This window comes from Cervus canadensis, chromosome 28 (genome assembly GCF_019320065.1).
Source record: "Cervus canadensis isolate Bull #8, Minnesota chromosome 28, ASM1932006v1, whole genome shotgun sequence".
Lineage (NCBI taxonomy): Eukaryota > Metazoa > Chordata > Mammalia > Artiodactyla > Cervidae > Cervus > Cervus canadensis.
In genome coordinates this window covers 19,420,527-19,439,364 of record NC_057413.1, presented here as the reverse complement: position 1 = coordinate 19,439,364, position 18,838 = coordinate 19,420,527, and the positions used below count along the sequence as shown (strand labels likewise).

Genomic DNA, 18,838 nt, shown 5'->3' with positions numbered 1-18,838 from the left:
GACAAGAAAAAGAAATAAGAAATTCAAATTAGAAAGGAAGAAGTAAAACTGTCAGTTTGAAGATGATATACATAGAAAATTCTAAATGAATTTGGTAAGTTTAAAAATTTGCAACTTTACCAATGAATCTGGTAAAATTGCAGGATATAAAATTAATACACAGATATCTGTTGCATTTCTACATACTAGCAACGAACTATCAAAAAGAGATAGTAAGAAAACAGTCCCATCTATAATTACATCAAAAAGAATGAAATACCTGGGAATAAATCAAACTAAGGAGGCAAAACACCTGTACTCAGAAATCTGTAAGACAGTGATGAGAGAAACTGAAGACATCACAAACAAATGGAAAGGCACCATGCTCAGGGATTGAAAAAATTAAAATTGTTAAAATGACTATGCTACTCAAGGCAATCTGCAAATTCAATGCAATCCCTGTCAAAATACCAATGGCATTTTTCAAAGAACTAGAACAAATAATTCTAAAATTTGTATAGAAACACACAAAAAAAAACATGAAAAGTCACAACACTGAGAAAGAACAAGATTAAAAAATGGGCAGACTACTAGACATGGAGAACAATATAGAGATTCTTCAAAAATAGAACTACAATACAATAGAGTAATTCCAGTCCTGTGTCTTTATCTGATGAAAATGAAGACATTAATTCAAAAGATATATTTACCCCATGTTCACTGAAGCATTACTTATAACAGCCAAGATATGGAAGCAACCTAAGAGTGCCCACCGATAGGTGAATAGATAAAGAAGATGTTTTATATATGTGTGTGTGTGTATAATGGAATATTACTCAGCCAGGAAAAAGAAAGCAACCTTGCCATTTGTGTCAACATGGTGGACCTAAAGAGTATCATGCTAAGTAAAACAAATCAGACAAAAAAGACAATATTGTATGATTTCACTTATGTATAATCTATAAAACAAATGTAACAAAGCAGAAATAGAGTCACAGATACAGAGAACAAACAGGTAGTTGGGGGAAGGGTAAGGAGAGAAATAGGTATACATTAAGCAACAGAAACTTCCGGTTGCAAAATAACCGAGTCCTAGATATGAAATGTACAGTGTAGGGAATATAGTCAATACTTATGCATGATGACAGATAACTAGACTTATGATGATGATCATTTTGAAATATTTAAATTTAAATATTTTTATTTTTTTAAATCACAGTGTTGTATACCAAGAAATAACATAGTGTTGTAGGCTAACTATACTTCAAAAACAAACTCACAGAGAAAGAAATCAGATTTGTGGTGGAGGGAGAGGGGAATGAATGAAGGCAGTCAAGAAATATCAACTTCCAGTTATAAGTAAATACTAGACATGTAATATACAGCATGATAAATACAATTGAAACTGATGAAAGTTGTTAAGAGTAAATTTTCAGAGTTCTCATCACGAGGAAAAAAATACATTTTTTTCTGTTTAAGTTTGTAACTGTATGAGATGATGGATGTTCACTAAATATGGTAATCATTTCATGATGTTTGTAAGTCAAATCATTATGCTACACATCTTAAATTTATGTAGTACTGTGTGTCAATTGTGTCTCAATAAAACTGGAAGAAAAAAATAATGTATCACCATTGGTGCATCAATTGTAACAAATGTGCCACACTAATGCACAATGTTAATAATAGGGAAAACTGGGACAGGGGAAGGAATATACTAGCATTCTCTGTACTTTCTGCTTAATTATTCTGTAAACTTACAACTGCTTTAATAAAAATCTATTTTACGTGTGTATGTGTTAATTGCTCAGCCGTGTCCGACTTTTGTAACCCCATGGACTGTAGCCTGCCAGACTCCTCTGTCCATGTAATTCTCCAGGCAAGAATACTGAAGAAATGGAGTGGTTTTCCATTTTCTTCTCCAGGGTTTCTTCCCCACCCAGGGATCCAACCTGGGTTTCCTGCGTTGCATGCAGGTTCTTTAACAGGGAAACACCTATTTTTTAATATATACCTAATGGGTAAAACGGAGAAGGCAATGGCAACCCACTCCAGTACTCTTGCCTGGAACATCCCATGAACGGAGGAACCTGGTAGGCTGTGGTCCATGGGGTCGCGAAGAGTCCGACACGACTGAGCGACTTCACTTTCACTTTTCACTTTCACGCACTGGAGAAGGAAATGGCAACCCACTCGTGTTCTTGCCTGCAGAATCCCAGGGACGGCGGAGCCTGGTGGGCTGCCATCTGTGGGGTCGCACAGAGTCGGACACGACTGAAGCGACTTAGCAGCAGCAGCAGCAATGGGTAAAAAATAGCTGTTGAATGATTTGCTGAACAAGCAGGGGGTATGATTAGAGCAGAATAAATCCATGGGTTTGCAGAGTCGGAGAGGACTCAGCACGCGCGAGCGCTCACACGCATACACACACACACACACACACACACACACACACACGAGTAACAGAGCTTCCCAGGTGGCTCTCTGCCAGTGTGGGAGACGCAAGAGACACGGGATCGATACCTGGGTTGGGAAGATCCCCTGGAGTAGGAAACGGGAAGCCAGTTCAAGATCGCCTGGAAAATTCCACCGGGCAGAGGAGCCTGGAAGGCTACAGTCCTTGTAGTTCCAGTCCATGCGGTCCCAAAGAGTCAGACACGGCTGAGCGACTACACACACACACACACACACACGTAACAGGACACACACACACACACACGTAACAGGAGACAAAGGAGGGGAATGATACCGCATTTCACAGAATTAAACCCGTTATAAAGGAAACTGCCAATAATATCAGATATACAAATATATTCATGAAAATTATATATTATAAAATTAAATGCCAGTCTTAGTCATTAGTTGCCAATATTTTGAGGAATAGGCTATTTGTACCCTATCTTTGTCCAAACGATTTGCATATATTATGCAAATAAGTAGAACTACTCACAGAATGCCTATGCTCCGCGATGCACTCCCCTGGACTCTTGGATTGGCCTGTCAATCCACCTTATTTGCATGACGTGATTTAATAAATGAAGGCCCCGCCCCCTCATGCTTTCACCTCTCGCGAAGATAAGCGTGAGTTGGAGCTCTTCCCTGGTTACGTAAGCTCCGCCCTCCGGCAGCTAATCCCTTCCGCCCAGTCTTCTAGCTCTATCTTCTTCGCGGATACTACTATAGGCCTAGCATCGTTTCCTTCCACTCTTGGCGTCTCTACGTCTCTCCGTTCCCATCTTTCCACGAACGCACTACGCACGCTCCGCCTCTTTCTCCCCCCAGTCGTCGTGCAAATTCTGCGCCCCAACAGCCTGGCCGACCGGCACCGCATCCCCGCCCCCTCTGCACGTCTCAACGGCCGACGCCGGGAGCCTGCCTCTTCAGCCAACCGGCGTCTTAGCGCCTATAAGTCCCTCCTCCTTATGCAAATGACTTGTGTCAGCTTCGCACGCTCTGCTTTTTTTTTAAAAAAAGGACAGCCCTGAAAGTAAAGAGGGATAGGGTGGAAAGCGCCCCGCCCTTTATGCAAATCAAGGGGCGTGTCTAGGCGCGGAGGGAGGCGGGAGGGGGGGCGCTCCCGGGGGCGGCGGTTGCCCGGATGGGCCGTTAGTCGGAGCCCAGCCGCGGAGTGAGCGAGGGAGACGGGAGGAGCCGAACCCGGCGCCATCCGCCGCCATCCGCCCCCGCCCCACCGCCATCCCACCCCGGGGAGCCCTCTAGGCCCCGGTCCCGGACCCCCGCGCACCCGGCCAGGTGAGTCTGGGCGAGCCGAATGCTAACGCCCTTTTCCGGCGCGGGAGCGGTGGTGGCAGCGGCGGCGGCGGCGGTGGCGGGCCGGGGGGAGGAGAAGCTGCCATTAGCCGCCGCCATTTTGTCCTCCTGCTGCCGGGCCCTGCCTGCCCCTCCCCCTCCGATACTCCCACCCTGGGACTCGCACCTCTAGCCCATTTCTGAGTCGACAACCTGCCCCTACCCACTCACCTTCTGGCTTCATGGGGAGACCTCCCCCCGGCTCCTGGGCCATAACTCCCCACCCCCCTTGCGCTCCTGGACTATCACCCCTATTTATGGGTCCCCTTCCCTGCTGCCGCTCTGGGGTGGGCCGCGCCTGACTGTCCTACTCTTCAAGAGTCTTCTTTCCTCCACAGTGGACCCCTCTTATCACCCAGCGTTAAGGTCCCCTTTTCTTGACGCCCCACTTCTCGTCCAGTCACTCCCACTCTGGAACCCTGCTTTTATCCCACATCTGTGCTTTCTACGTTCCTCAATATCTTCTCCGCTTATTTCATTTCTCATCTTCCTTATCACCTTTCTATCCCAACCCCTCCTTTCTCCTGGGTCTTTCTGACATTGCTCCCTGTGGTCTGCATCCTTTTCCTGCCATTCCCGCTTACGTGTATTATTTTCCACCGGCTTTCATAATTCTTTTATTAATTTAGTTTTTTTTTTTTTCGTTATTCTATCCCCTTCCCTTCATAAATTTTCAGACTGGCTTTCTTAAACTTACCTCCAAAGCAACCCCCTTCGCCTCATCTGATCTGTCTTAAAGTTCTTGATTTTAGTTATCATCCTGGTCTTGTCTGGCTATCTCACCAACTCCCTATCTCTTTCCTTTACCCCGTTGTCTACAAATGCCTGGTCGCTCAGGAACACTAACTGATGTTGGGGAGTTTGGTCGGCTTGGGGAGCAAGGAGAATCAGGGAAAGAAATGACTGCTGATGGTGGGTAGGAAAATGAAGTTGATTCCAGCCTTCGCCCCATGGTTACCTGGTATTCTTGACGTGGATCCATATGCTTTGTTTTACCCACGTGTATGTAGGGTAAACCAGAGCCCACCAGTATTCCATCTGCAGACAAACTTTTTTCCAGGAGCTGGGATGGGGGCAAGTGTAGGAAAAGATGGAATATTCAAAATACCTGATTCTGTAGCTTGGGAGTATGTAGTGCCCCAGTTGTTCCCTGAGGAATTCTCTGGCACCAACCCCCAGTCTGGCTGAGCAAGCTCATAAAATCCTTAAACTCCTGCATACCTTCCTGCAAAACCTCCGCAAATGGGAGGGAGACTGCAGGGACTAGAACCAGGGGCAAACTTAGGAAGCTGGTGTCTTAATGAGTAGGAGAGCTAAATCTCTCTTCCTTACATGATGGAGCTGTTTGCCTCTCTCTGGTTTTCTCTAGGGCTTGGACTTGCTGTTTTTATTGTAGGTCTCTGAAATGATTTTGATGGAGAGAGATTATTGTGGGCATAATGAGGTTGCTACACTTTATAGACTGGCACAGAGGGGAGAGTGTTTATACTAGGAAGGTACTGGATTTTTATTTGGGTTTTCTTGGCAAGGGGTGTCTGGGGGAAAGAGGGAATATGGCATTTGGGCTCTGTGGGGAACTAAGAAGATACGATGGTTGCTTAAAGGAACTGGGGTGTTTGAATAGGCTGGAGGAAGAGGCATAAGAGGGCCATATATCTGAGCCCCAATAAGAATAAGAGGGAGCATCTAGGCTTCTATTGGGAGGCCCTTGGTGGAGCAGAGAGTGAAACACTTGGTGTCTGGTCACAGGCTCCGGCACGTTTTGGGGGAGGCGCCTGCAGGACCCAACGTACTCAATGAGCTTCCAGCGCAATGTCCGATCGCTCGGGGCCGACTGCCAAGGGGAAGGATGGAAAGAAGTATTCCTCGCTCAACCTGTTTGATACGTATAAGGGCAAGTCCTTAGAGATCCAGAAACCCGCTGGTGAGGGTCCTGCACTGATGTTCCTAATTATTGGAGGATGAGCATGAATGGGTCATGTATTTCAGAGCTCTTTGAAGGGAAACACCTGTAATACATATATCAAAAGGTTAGAGGAACACTAGAGACTTTCCAGTTTGTCCCATAGGGGACGTTGTGCTTTGAGTGCACACCAGCATCCTCCTACAAAGGCGTGTCTGTGGTTTTCTGTCTTTGGACACGTAAGAATTGGAGGCAAAGAAATGTGGACTTGGAGAAGTCTAGGGCCAGCTTGCTCCTTGCAGGCTCAAGATCAACCATCCCACATAGAATTACTGAGTGTAAAGCTTTTCAGCCTTCCTTGCTGATAGAATTTCGGAGATTGCCTAGGGCAAAGGGAGAGAAGGTTTCTAAGAGAAGATTTTGGGGATGTCTGTTTATGGGGCCTCGGGTAAGATGCTGTCAGATTTCCCATTAGAGGCATTTTCCATTCTCTTTCCACCTTTTCTCCAGTTGCCCCTCGCCATGGCCTGCAGAGTCTCGGGAAAGTTGCCATTGCTCGGCGTATGCCACCCCCGGCCAACCTTCCAAGCCTGAAAGCCGAGAACAAAGGCAATGACCCTAATGTCTCACTAGTGCCGAAAGACGGAACAGGATGGGCAAGCAAACAGGAGCAGTCCGACCCCAAGAGGTAGATGGAGACCTGGGGAATCTAGAGTTAGGAATATTTAACTTTGAACTTCAGGATGAATTGGGGCTTGGTCTAACGTGGCCAGATGAGAGTCCAAGGCAAAGAGGAAAGACCCTCTCCTGCCTATTGCAGGACTCCTGTTAAATGCCTAAGGAACGGTACTTTTAGCTTTCTGTCAGGGGTAAGGAAAGTTTGAAGAACAGATGACAGTCTATGCAAGCTTGATGAGCTTATGGTATTTTGTCCTAAAATTTGTAAAAAGTAGTGAGAAGGCCTGGGTTCGGTTCCTGTCCTCCACCAGTTGGAGAAGCAGAGGAGCCAGTACCATCTCAGACTCTGAATAACCTTCCCATCCTACCATCCCCTCAGTTCCGATGCCTCAACCGCTCAGCAGCCGGAATCGCAGCCACTGCCGGCTTCACAGACGCCTGCCTCCAACCAATCGAAACGACCGCCAGCAGCCCCCGAGGTATCTGAAGAACTGGGTGTTATTTAGGGAGCAGGGGCAAGAATGGCTTGTAGCTCCTCATCATGTCATTGTTATCTCTCTGCCTCCCCAGAACACTCCTTCGGTTCCAAGCGGGGTAAAGTCCTGGGCACAAGCCAGCGTCACCCATGGAGCACATGGAGATGGTGAGTGCAAGGCTGTTTGAGGAGGTCTCTTTGGGCACCATAGTAGGCAGGAGTCCTGCACGGTACCTTCAGCAAAGTGTCCTCATACTCTATTGGCAAAACTTTGGGTCACATATTTGGTTTTCTTGGGAGACACATGAGCAAGATTTGTCGCAGATTTATATAAAGAGGTAGGTATCCCCAAACTGATCCTGTTTCTTGAGGAATGAACACCTAATACATAGGGGGTAAGTTTGGAGGCAGAACTGGGTCTTGTATCTATCAATCTTCCACTTTCACAGTGCATCCTCAGTAAAGATACTTGTGTCTCTTACTTTTGTACCTCAACCCCAACAGGTGGAAGGGCATCAAGCCTACTGTCACGATTCTCTCGAGAGGAATTTCCGACCCTGCAGGCGGCTGGCGACCAGGACAAGGCTGCCAAGGAAAGGGAGTCTGCCGAACAGTCGTCTGGGCCCGGACCAAGCCTCCGCCCCCAAAGTGAGTGGCCACTATTAGTGAGTAAATGAGTTAGGAATCCACCTTTTGACCAGGACATTACCTTATTCCATTTCAGAGTGAAGTGCTGGCTTAGTCATTTTTCTCCCCATCATTTTCAGCTATGTTCACTCTCTGTCTTTTCCAAAATACAGATTCTACAACTTGGAGGGACGGAGGTGGGCGTGGCCCTGATGAGCTGGAGGGCCCGGACTCCAAACTTCATCACGGCCATGACCCCCGGGGTGGACTGCAGCCTTCGGGCCCACCCCAGTTCCCTCCCTACCGCGGAATGATGCCGCCCTTCGTAAGTTTGGATATCTTGTTTTGGATTGATTGTGCTGGAAGCTAGAGAGTTAGGAGTTACAACTTAGTCTTTGGAGGGGACAGCTGGAAAGCAGAGGTCTATGTGGGTGGAAGGATGATAGGTTTAGGGCTGTGGTAGGCTGTTTGGCTGCTCCTCTAAGCGGCTACTCTTGGGCCCTTTTGCAGATGTATCCCCCATATCTCCCGTTCCCTCCGCCCTATGGACCCCAGGGGCCTTATAGATACCCCACGCCCGATGGGCCCAGGTGAGTAGTCTAGGTCTGGGTTTGTGCTTGGGGACAGGGGAAGCCTGCTGGGGAGAAGATGGTTTTCTAGTCAGGAGGCTCAGTCTGTGATTATACAATCCAGTGTTCTTTTATCTTCTCTCCTTTCCCTTTTCATACACAGCCGTTTCCCCCGAGTGGCAGGCCCCCGAGGGGCAGGGCCACCAATGCGTCTTGTAGAGCCAGTGGGTCGGCCTTCCATTCTTAAAGAAGATAATCTCAAAGAGTTTGACCAGTTGGACCAGGAGAATGATGATGGTTGGGCAGGTGAGTGGATGTTAAGGACCAGGTATTTTAGTTTTGTTTTGGGGGGTTGGGTTGGTTTTGGCCGCACTGTACAGCTTGTGGGATCTTAGTTCCCTGACCAGGGATTGAACACAGGCACTTGGCAGTGAAAGTGTGGATTCCTAACCACTAGAATTCCCAAGTATTTCAGTTTTAAAAAGCAAAATCTGATGAGAAAACAGTGGATCATTGTGGGAGAAAAGTAGACATTGAGGGATAGGGCAGATACCTGGAGGAAAGCCAAATCCTAGCGGAGAAGGAGTCAGGAGTGAGATTGACAGTCATGGATCTAGATGCCAGTGGGAAGAGGGCAGTTGGCCTTGGTAGCACATCCAGTCGTGTAGTGATGCTCGAGATGGGAGCTCAGGATGCTGGGGTTACCGTGCTTCACTTTTCGCCTCAGGGGCCCATGAGGAGGTCGACTACACTGAGAAGCTCAAGTTCAGCGATGAGGAAGATGGGCGAGACTCCGATGAAGAGGGAGCTGAGGGCCAGTGAGTTCAGGGCTCTCTGGGGAGTGGAGGGGCTCAGTTTGTCTCATGGTAATATACTCTTAAAGGAGCTGGGTTGCAGCTGATTTTAATTCCACTGTTGGTCTGTTCACAGCAAGGAGTCCCAGTCAGCTGCTGGTGAGGAACGGCCCCCTGAAGCAGATGGCAAAAAGGGCAACTCCCCCGGCAGCGAACCGCCCCCTCCCAAGACGGCCTGGGCAGAGACCTCTCGGCCTCCAGAGACAGAGCCGGGACCTCCTGCCCCAAAGCCTCCCCCACCCCCACCCCACCGAGGCCCCGCCGGGAACTGGGGCCCCCCTGGGGACTACCCAGTGAGTGTCTACAATGAGGGGTTGAGAGGGTCACTTGGGGGAGACTAGTTTCAGCTGAGTAGTTGAAGCAGCAGTAATAAGAGGAAGCTGGAGGGAGGGCCAGAAATGGGCAGCAGTAAGTGTAGAGCTGTGGAGCATATCTGAAAAGGTTTGGAACATCATTGGTGTTAGGCGAGTTAGAGTGAAGAGAGAAATTGGAATGCTAATTAGGAAAAGCAAGGACACCTGGGGTCTTTGGGGTCTTGAGAAGGAAGAAATAAAAAGACTAGGATGATGAGTTTGTCCCTGCCATGAGAGGCCATCAACCCCAAGGCCTGGTCTTTGCAGCTGCAGCTAAAGACAGTTGATCAGTCTGTGAAAGAGATCGTAAGAAACATAGTAACTGACACCTCTGGCCCTGCTGGGTCTGCCCACTGACAGGATCGTGGGGGCCCTCCCTGCAAACCTCCAGCACCCGAAGACGAGGATGAGGCTTGGCGGCAGCGGCGAAAGCAGTCTTCGTCTGAAATCTCCCTGGCTGTGGAGCGGGCTCGGCGCCGGCGAGAGGAAGAGGAGCGGCGCATGCAGGAGGAGCGCAGGGCAGCCTGTGCTGAAAAGCTCAAGCGACTTGATGAGAAGTTTGGGGCACCTGACAAGCGGCTCAAAGCAGAGCCTACAGCACCACCTGCTACCCCTCCTGCTCCCGCTCCACCACCTGCAGTCCCCAAAGAACTTTCCACGCCTCCAGCTCCTCCACCGGCCCCAGTTCCGACACCTGAAAAAGAACCAGAAGAGCCGGCACAGTCCTCTCCTGCCCAGTCCACCCCCACTCCAGGTGTGGCTCCGACTCCCACCGCAGTGAGTGGTGGGGGCAGCACCAGTAGCACCAGCAGTGGTAGCTTCGAAGCCAGTGCAGGTATGATGGAGATGGTGATGGGTAGATCTTCTGTCTTCTTGGGGTTGAGGGTGCAGGTGGTAAGGATGTGAGTAAAGGATATAAAAGGCAGTGTCAGTTCGTAGGACTGTCACTGGTAGGGGTGAAGTGGATCTTTTTGCTTCTGTGGACATAGGAGGGGGAAAGGTTTTCTTACCTGAGTTCCTGAATAAGTAGTAATCTAAAACCACTTCCCTATAGGCCTAGAGTGGAGCAACGCCGAAGGAAGTGTTACTTTTGATGATTTCATGGAAAATTAACACCACCGCCATTGGCTTTTGAGAGACCTTGAAGTGTTTTTATGGGTTTTAAATGGGATGGTCTTATTGTTAGAGGAGGTGCTAGAAGTGAGTGCTGAAACTATGGGGTGTTCATGGAATATCTGTTGGTGGACTAGATTGCTCTGATTATCTTTTTTTCAATGCAGTGGAACCCCAAGTGCCCTCAAAAGAGGGTCCTGAACCACCAGAAGAGGTTCCTTCCCCTGCCACACCCCCAGCCCCAAAAGTGGAACCCAAGGGTGATGGAGTTGGTCCCACCCGGCAGCCCCCCAGCCAAGGATTGGGCTATCCCAAATATCAGAAATCATTGCCTCCTCGTTTCCAGCGGCAGCAGCAGGTGAAACTAAATTACTTCTCTTAAGGGCTGCTTCTCTCCTCGGTTTCAGTATTTATCCATATATCCATTTATTTCAGTATTTAGCCTAATATCCATATCTATCCATAAGTTACCTCCTGGGTCCCTCTCCCAGTTCTGTCTCTGCTGTGTCACCCTAGTTTCTATCTAGTCCCAAGTGTCACATTGGTGTGGGTTTTGTTTTTGCTAGTCCTGTGTTCTGGTTGGGCCTTTGATGCCTATCACTCCCTTTTGTCCTTCCCTAGGAGCAGCTGTTGAAGCAGCAGCAGCAGCAGCAGCAGTGGCAGCAGCAGCAGCAGGGCTCTGCCCAGCCTACCCCAGTGCCCCCATCTCCACCGCAGCCTGTGACCATGGGGGCTGTGCCAGCTCCACAGGCTCCACCCCCGCCCCCCAAGGCCCTGTACCCAGGTGCTCTGGGCCGGCCCCCGCCCATGCCCCCTATGAACTTTGATCCCCGCTGGATGATGATTCCTCCTTATGTGGACCCTCGGCTCCTCCAAGGCCGGCCCCCTCTGGACTTCTACCCTCCTGGTGTGCATCCCTCTGGTAAGGCACCATAGATGAGGTAGGGCGTCGGGGACCCCTGAGTCTTGGGAAGTAGGTATCCTCATCTTGCTGTGGGGATGAAGGGCAACCAGTCAAGAGGGGAGCTTAGCACTCCTGAGATAGCTCTTTGTAACAGGAATGAAGTAGTGACGCCCACCTAACCGAAGATTTCCCTGGTTGGAGGGATTGATAGATTGACCTGTAGGGAAGCTGAGTGGTTCACCACGTTTTAGGAGAGCAGGCACTGCCTCTCAGGAGATGGAGGCACTGCATTGACTGGGCTGGTGTGGAGGATTGAACTGGGGAGGTGATTTTGGGGCTGGAGGGCCTGTAACATAAAAAAGGTTAGGTTTTCTCATACTGTTTGGTTTTCTCAGGCCTAGTTCCCCGGGAGCGTTCAGACAGTGGGGGCTCAAGTTCAGAGCCATTTGAGCGCCATGCACCCCCTCTCTTACGGGATCGGGGCACCCCACCAGTGGATCCAAAGTTGGCTTGGGTAGGAGATGTCTTCACCACCACACCTGCTGACCCCCGCCCACTTACTTCACCACTTCGCCAGGCTGCTGATGAGGATGAGAAGGGGATGAGGTGAGTGTGAGTAGAGAAATGGGAGGGTTTCTAGCAAACATATCTAGAAGAATGGGTATTTTGGTTTATCGGTGAAGTGATAGGAATAAACATGAAAGGAGTGTTTGGGTCATAATAAAGTGTTCTGTTTTCCCACCTAGTTCATTTTCCTCGTCTTGAGATACTTACTTCCATCTTTTCTGTCTCCCTCTTCAGGAGTGAGACCCCTCCAGTACCTCCCCCACCACCCTATCTGGCCAGTTATCCAGGCTTTCCTGAGAATGGAGCGCCTGGGCCTCCAATCCCTCGCTTTCCTCTGGAGGAGCCAGCTCCCCCAGGGCCCCGTCCACTCCCCTGGCCCCCAGGCAATGAGGAGGCAGCCAAGATGCAAGCTCCACCACCCAAGAAGGAAACTCCCAAGGAGGAGGCTCCGCAGCTGACAGGGCCAGAAACTGGTCGAAAGCCTTCCCGCGGAATTGGAGGCCAAGGCCCCCCGCCACCTCGCAGAGAGAACCGCACAGAGACCCGCTGGGGCCCACGCCCAGGCAGCAGTCGTCGTGGGATCCCTCCAGAGGAGCCAGGGGCCCCTCCCCGCCGGGCTGGGCCGATAAAGAAACCCCCACCGCCTGCGAAAGTTGAAGAGCTGCCCCCCAACCCCAAGCCCCTTGAACAGGGGGATGAAACCCCCAAGGCTCCAAAGCCAGACCCATTGAAGACAGCAAAGGGAAAGATAGGTGGCCCCAAGGAGACCCCACCCAGTGGGAATCTTTCCCCTGCCCCAAGGCTTCGGAGGGACTATTCCTATGAAAGAGTGGGTCCTACCTCTTGCCGGGGTCGGGGCCGAGGGGAGTATTTTGCCAGAGGGAGGGGTTTTCGGGGGACCTATGGGGGACGGGGGCGGGGAGCCCGAAGCCGAGAGTTCCGCAGTTACCGAGAGTTTCGAGGAGATGATGGACGTGGAGGTGGGACAGGGGGACCAAACCATCCTCCTCCCCGAGGCCGCACCGCCAGCGAGACACGGAGTGAGGGTTCGGAGTATGAAGAAATCCCCAAGCGGCGCCGGCAGCGGGGCTCAGAGACAGGCAGTGAGACCCATGAGAGCGATCTGGCCCCCTCAGACAAGGAGGCCCCCACTCCCAAGGAAGGAGTACTTACACAGGTCCCTCTCGCTCCTCCATCATCAGGAGCACCCCCTTCACCAGCCCCAGCCCGCTTTTCCACTGCCCGAGGTGGGCGAGTCTTCACTCCCAGAGGGGTGCCATCCCGCCGGGGTCGAGGGGGTGGGCGGCCCCCTCCCCCCATTTGCCCCGGCTGGAGCCCCCCAACCAAGTCCCTGGCTCCAAAGAAGCCTCCAACAGGTCCTATGCCACCAAGTAAGGAGCCTTTGAAAGAGAAGCTGATCCCGGGGCCCCTGTCCCCTATGGCCCGAGGAGGCAGCAGTGGAGGCAACAACGTAGGCATGGGTGTGGAAGATGGGGAGCGGCCCAGAAGGAGGCGACACGGGAGGGCTCAGCAGCAGGACAAACCACCTCGTTTCCGGAGACTGAAACAGGAACGAGAGAATGCTGCCAGAGGGGCTGAGGGCAAGCCCTCTTCCCTAGTTCTTCCAGCCTCTACACCTGGGTCAGAGGAGGCCCTCACAACAGTAGCAGTACCCCCACCACCTCGCCGGGCAGCGGCCAAGTCTCCTGATCTGTCAAACCAGAACTCGGACCAAGCCAACGAAGAGTGGGAGACAGCCTCTGAGAGCAGCGACTTTGCCAGCGAGCGGCGGGGGGACAAGGAGGCTCCCCCACCAGCACTGCTGACCCCCAAAGCTGTGGGGACTCATGGAGGGAGTGGAGGTGGTGCTGGATCAGGCATTTCAACCATGTCCCGTGGAGATCTGAGCCAGAGAGCTAAGGATTTGAGCAAGCGGAGCTTTTCGAGTCAGCGACCCGGCATGGAGAGGCAGAACCGGCGCCCAGGCCCAAGCAGCAAGTCTGGTGGCGGTGGCGGCAGCAGTGGAGGAGGTGGTGGGGGTCCTGGAGGGAGGGCCGGCCCAGGGCGAGGGGACAAGAGGAGCTGGCCCTCTCCCAAGAACCGAAGGTGGGTACAGGCAGGTGGTGGTTTATTCTTTGAGTTGTTAGGTTGGGGGAGGGGAGAAAACCTGTTAGAGAAGTCAGGTTGGATGCAGTGGAATTGGAGATCAGTACCTGGGGAAAGCTGTTAGGCACCAGGTCACCTGTGTTTAGGTGAAGTGGCTGGAAAGCAGTGGACAGCATCGGAAACCCCCATATTCCTTGTTTTCCTTTCTGTGCACCTGTATGAGTAGAATTTCTTTAGTGTGGGAAAACAAGGGTTTCCTGGAGGTTCCAAGGTTAGGACTCCGTGCTTTCACTGTCTGGGCTCTGGTTTGATCCCTGGTTAGGGAACCAAGATCCCAGGAGTTGCGTGGTGCAGCCAGAAAAAAAGTGATCAGAAACACCTGGATTTTAGCACAGAACAGGCTGAAGGTGAAGCGGTGGAAGAGAATTGTAGAGAAAACCGTAACAGTTTGTAAATACTGGAGCTGATTCTTTGTTCTCTTCAGCCGTCCCCCAGAGGAACGTACCCCAGGGCTCCCTCTGCCTCCCCCGCCCCCCAGCAGTTCTGCGGTCTTCCGCTTGGACCAAGTTATCCACAGCAACCCTGCTGGCATCCAGCAGGCTCTGGCTCAGCTCAGCAGCCGCCAAGGAAGTGCAGCTGCGCCAGTGGGGCACCCAAGGCCCAAGTCTGGGCCTCCCCAAGCCCCTCAAGGCCCCTCTCCTCGGCCCCCCGCCCAGTATGACCCTCAGAGGGCCAACAATGACGACGTCAGTTCAGGTAAGCTGGAAGGGCTAAGGGTTCCCAGAGAGGGCCAGGTGCTGAAGGGTGGAAGAGTGTGGCCCAGGAGTCCTGGTGCTGGGTGTCTGCACAGAGGGTGGAAGGATTGGGAGGTGGAGTACAGAGGGCAAAGCTCAGTTTGGTGATAGTCAAGGCAGACGCTGATGGATTTCCTTTTCTCCCCAGACCCCCACTTCGAAGAACCAGGGCCGATGGTGAGGGGGATGGGCGGGACTGCCCGGGACTCTGCTGGTGTTAATCCCTTCCCCCCCAAACGGCGAGAGCGGCCACCTAGGAAACCGGAGCTGCTGCAGGAGGTGAGGGACTGGATTGAAGTATTTCACTGCTCTCACTTTAGAAAGCTCTAACTTCATGTTCTCTCCACTCTTTTTCCTATTTATGTCACTGTGTTCTCATCCCAAATTCTCAGTGTTGGTCACTGCTTATTTTTTTTTTTTTTTTTTTTGGTCACTGCTTATTTCTCATCACCCTTTTTGCCCCACACGTGTGGCTCTGTGTCCTAGCTGCTTGCATTGCCCAGTTCCCATCTCATTCATGTTTTGTTTCTGGACTCTGATTTTTAGGAATCATTGCCACCTTCTCATAGCTCTGGATTTTTGGGCCCCAAACCCGAGGGCTCAAGCCCTCAAGGGGAGTCCAGAGATGCAGGAACAGAGGCCCTGACCCCTCACATCTGGAATCGTTTACATACTGGTGAGTTCAGCTGAGAAGGAAGGACTGTGTTAGAGGACTTAGAGCAAGATGGACCATAGAGCTGTCTTGTCTTACTTCTGCGTGTTGGTGCTTTTCCCAGCCACTAGCCGAAAGAGTTACCAGCCTGGCTCCATGGAGCCTTGGATGGAACCCCTGAGTCCTTTTGAGGATGTGGCTGGCACAGAGGTGAGTGAGAGTGGGAGGGAGTGTCTGAGCTGATGTTGTTGAGCACCGGCCCTACTTGCCCCACTGTCCTGGGATGAGCGTGGGGCTGTTCCGTCACATAGTCGTCTCCTTTCTATAGTTTGTGTATGTGTGTACCTCATTCAGGTATTGGGGTGCTTCCTGCTCTGACTTAACTCCTTCTCCACTCCTCTCAGATGAGTCAGTCTGACAGTGGGGTGGACCTGAGTGGGGATTCTCAGGTGTCATCAGGTCCCTGCAGCCAGCGAAGTTCCCCTGATGGAGGACTCAAGGGGGCAGCAGAAGGGCCCCCCAAGCGACCTGGAGGCCCCTCACCCCTGAATGCTGTTCCTGGTGAGGGTCCACCTGGCTCTGAACCCTCTGAACCTCCTAGGAGACGGCCACCTGCCCCCCATGATGGGGACAGAAAGGTAAACGACCAAGAAAGGATAAGAATGTTTCTGGGACTTTGGCCTTGCTTTTGTCTCCCTTTTTCTCTGCCTGTGTGTGCTGATTGGAGCTTCTTTTTCCTCCCCCCACCCCTACTTCACTGTGTTGTTCCACTCAGGAGCTGCCCCGGGAGCAGCCTCCGCCCCCTGGGCCCATTGGTACAGAACGATTGCAGCGTACAGACCGAGGCCCAGAACCTGGCTCCCTCCGGCCGTCCCATCGACCTGGTCCTCCAGTCCAGTTTGGTACCAATGATAAGGTCTGTGTGGACTGAATCGGGGTGTCTTGGCTTGGGTGGAGAGAGGGAAAGGACTGGTAGTGGGGGAGGACACGTGTCTGAATCGTGGACCATCTCCCCTGCCTCGTGATCACAGGACTCAGACTTATGCCTGGTGGTGGGAGACAGTTTAAAAGCAGAGAAGGAGCTAACGGCATCAGTTACTGAGGTAAGTGGGAGAGTGAGTTTTTGAGGACAGGCTTTGGACACCTGGAGGAGAGTGTCTGGGAGTGACCTGGGCATCCAGGTTGCGCAGATGGCCCTCTTGACAAGTCGTCTCCTTCCCAGGCCATTCCCATGGCCCGAGACTGGGAGCTGCTCCCCAGTGCTTCTGCCTCAGCTGAGCCACAATCCAAGAGCCTGGCTTCTGGGCACTGTGGCCCCGAGACCAGCTCCTCAGGCCAGCGCTTGTACCCTGAGATCTTCTATGGCAGCCCTGGGCCTCCCAGTTCTCAGGTAGGTCTTGCCTCCTATTCAAGAACCTCTCTCTGTTTGCTGTCCCCTAAAATCAAGCCTTTCCCATTTGCAGTTTTTAAAATTTTCCTTCCTGCTTTTGCTGTAGTGGGTGGGGTGGGTGAGTTTTTCTTGACCAGGAAAACGAGCTGTTCCATTCTTGCTCTCCTGCAGGTCTCAGGAGGAGCCATAGACTCTCAATTACATCCCAACAGTGGAGGCTTCCGTCCTGGGACACCCTCGCTGCACACTTACAGGTAAGACTTATCTCAGAAGGACATGGAACTGTGTTCAGGGAAAGAGAGAAGGGGAAGACACTTCTAGGGTACCTGGCGGGTGGTGGACTTCCACTTCAGACTAAAGGAGTTGACTGGTTCCTGATCTCTCTCCCCCGCCTTGGCCCAATTTCCCTCCAGATCACAGCCCCTGTACCTCCCCACGGGCCCAGCCCCGCCCTCAGCACTGCTCTCAGGGGTAGCTGTTAAGGGCCAGTTTCTGGATTTCTCCGCACTGCAAGCAACGGAGCTGGGGAAGCTGCCGGCTGGAGTTCTCTACCCTCCACCTTCCTTTCTCTACTCTCCAGCCTTCTGCCCTAGCCCTCTGCCAGACCCACCCTTGCTTCAGGTGAGAGGCAGGCGGATGCTGGGCTTAGGGGTAGGAGTTGGGGTGCTTTGGGGGGAGTTGACATTGTCCTCCCTGTTCCCCAACAGGTGCGACAGGATCTGCCATCCCCCTCAGATTTTTATTCTGCTCCTCTGCAACCTGGTGGCCAAAGTGGCTTCCTCCCCTCAGGGGCTCCTGCCCAGCAGGTACCTTTTATCTTCTCAGTCCCCTTTGTGCGCTTCGCTTTCCAACTCTAGCGTTGTTTGTTACTTGTTTGGACTCTTCCTGGTTTTCTGACATTCCTCCCTGCCCCCAGCACACACACCCATGTTTCTCATTACAGATGCTTCTGCCCATGGTGGACTCACAGCTGCCTGTGGTGAACTTTGGCTCCCTGCCACCGGCGCCGCCTCCTGCCCCACCCCCCCTCTCTCTGTTACCGGTGGGCCCTCCTCTGCAGCCCCCCAGCCTGGCCGTGCGGCCCCCACCCGCTCCTGCTACTCGGGTGCTGCCTTCACCTGCCAGGCCCTTCGGCCCTAGCTTGGGGCGAGCAGAGGTAAGGTACAGGAGCAGAAGTGCTAGGGAGCCCCGAGACTCAGGGGTAAGGATTCAGTGTCAGGATGAAGAAGTGGAGAGGCAGGACGCTCACGAGACTTTTTTCCTTCAGTTGCACCCAGTAGAACTGAAGCCGTTCCAGGATTATCGAAAACTGAATAGCAACCTTGGGGGACCTGGGTCATCACGGACTCCCCCATCTGGAAGGCAAGAGAAGGGAATGGGGGTACGGACTGCCCATCTATCCCCAATGATTTACTTTCTTTGGGGACCATAGGTGAGTCTGAAGGTTGCCTCAAATATCTTTTCTCCAGGTCTTTCTCTGGCCTCAATTCCCGTCTCAAGGCCCCACCTTCCACCTACAGCGGAGTCTTCCGCACACAGCGCATCGACCTCTACCAGCAGGTGAAGGAGAAACCCCTGTTTCTCGGGCACAAGTCCGAGTTGAGTTTCCTCCTGAGTTCCTGCCCTTCCATCCCTGACCTCCCTGTCTGACTTAACTTCCACATGTGCCCACCCCCCAGGCCTCCCCACCAGATGCCCTGCGCTGGATGCCGAAGCCTTGGGAGCGGACAGGGCCACCTTCTCGAGAAGGGCCATCCCGAAGGGCCGAGGAGCCTGGGTCCAGAGGGGACAAGGAGCCTGGATTGCCCCCACCCCGCTGAGGGAGTTCCCTTGGCCCCCCACCCCCCGGGGCTTATGTATATAGATTATAAATATATAAGGGGGAAAGGGGTGGGTGGGGAAGGGTTGTGGGGCTGGTGCCTCGCTTCCCCTCCTCTCCCCTCCCCTCGTCCCCTATCCCTGGGGCCGTTTGTTAAAAAAGAATAATAAAAGGATTAAAAAAAATCCAAAATGATTTGGGGGATGGGTTGGTTGGTTGCTGTCTCTTATGTCATATTCAGTGCC

The 18,838-nt window shown here is 52.2% G+C and overlaps 1 protein-coding gene and 1 non-coding gene across 4 annotated transcripts; both read left to right on the top strand.

Moving 5' to 3' along the window:
• The first annotated feature begins 3,536 nt into the window (after positions 1 to 3,536).
• On the top strand, positions 3,537 to 18,797 carry PRRC2A (proline rich coiled-coil 2A). 3 transcript variants are annotated; one of them, XM_043450812.1, is made up of 31 exons: positions 3,538 to 3,732; positions 5,539 to 5,713; positions 6,203 to 6,380; positions 6,750 to 6,849; positions 6,941 to 7,013; positions 7,350 to 7,493; positions 7,646 to 7,797; positions 7,983 to 8,062; positions 8,205 to 8,347; positions 8,769 to 8,859; positions 8,972 to 9,188; positions 9,609 to 10,083; positions 10,529 to 10,719; positions 10,983 to 11,283; positions 11,661 to 11,871; positions 12,067 to 13,938; positions 14,423 to 14,694; positions 14,881 to 15,011; positions 15,279 to 15,408; positions 15,509 to 15,594; positions 15,789 to 16,022; positions 16,160 to 16,300; positions 16,416 to 16,487; positions 16,607 to 16,774; positions 16,946 to 17,028; positions 17,188 to 17,395; positions 17,482 to 17,580; positions 17,718 to 17,930; positions 18,042 to 18,136; positions 18,244 to 18,334; positions 18,454 to 18,797. In XM_043450812.1, exons 2-31 carry the CDS (start codon positions 5,602 to 5,604, stop codon positions 18,592 to 18,594), a joined length of 6,504 nt encoding a protein of 2,167 aa, XP_043306747.1. In that variant the 5' UTR covers positions 3,538 to 3,732; positions 5,539 to 5,601; the 3' UTR covers positions 18,595 to 18,797. The 3 variants fall into 3 exon arrangements, with proteins under 3 accessions (XP_043306745.1, XP_043306747.1, XP_043306746.1); XM_043450810.1 differs by having other exon boundaries at positions 3,537 to 3,732; positions 17,718 to 18,136; XM_043450811.1 differs by lacking the exon at positions 3,538 to 3,732 and adding an exon at positions 5,186 to 5,285 and having other exon boundaries at positions 17,718 to 18,136.
• Positions 5,889 to 6,019, top strand: LOC122430216. The gene has a single exon (XR_006266294.1). It is a non-coding gene; the product is annotated as a small nucleolar RNA SNORA38 (small nucleolar RNA).
• Positions 18,798 to 18,838: the final 41 nt, after the last annotated feature.

Excerpts from the sequence above, each read along its gene's own strand:
- PRRC2A (XM_043450810.1), top strand. The coding sequence starts at position 5,602 with ATGTCCGATCGCTCGGGGCCGACTGCCAAGGGGAAGGATGGAAAGAAG. Across the intron at positions 10,084-10,528 it reads TAGCTTCGAAGCCAGTGCAG|TGGAACCCCAAGTGCCCTCA; the intron begins GTATGATGGAGA and ends TTTTCAATGCAG. Across the intron at positions 18,335-18,453 it reads GCATCGACCTCTACCAGCAG|GCCTCCCCACCAGATGCCCT; the intron begins GTGAAGGAGAAA and ends CCCACCCCCCAG.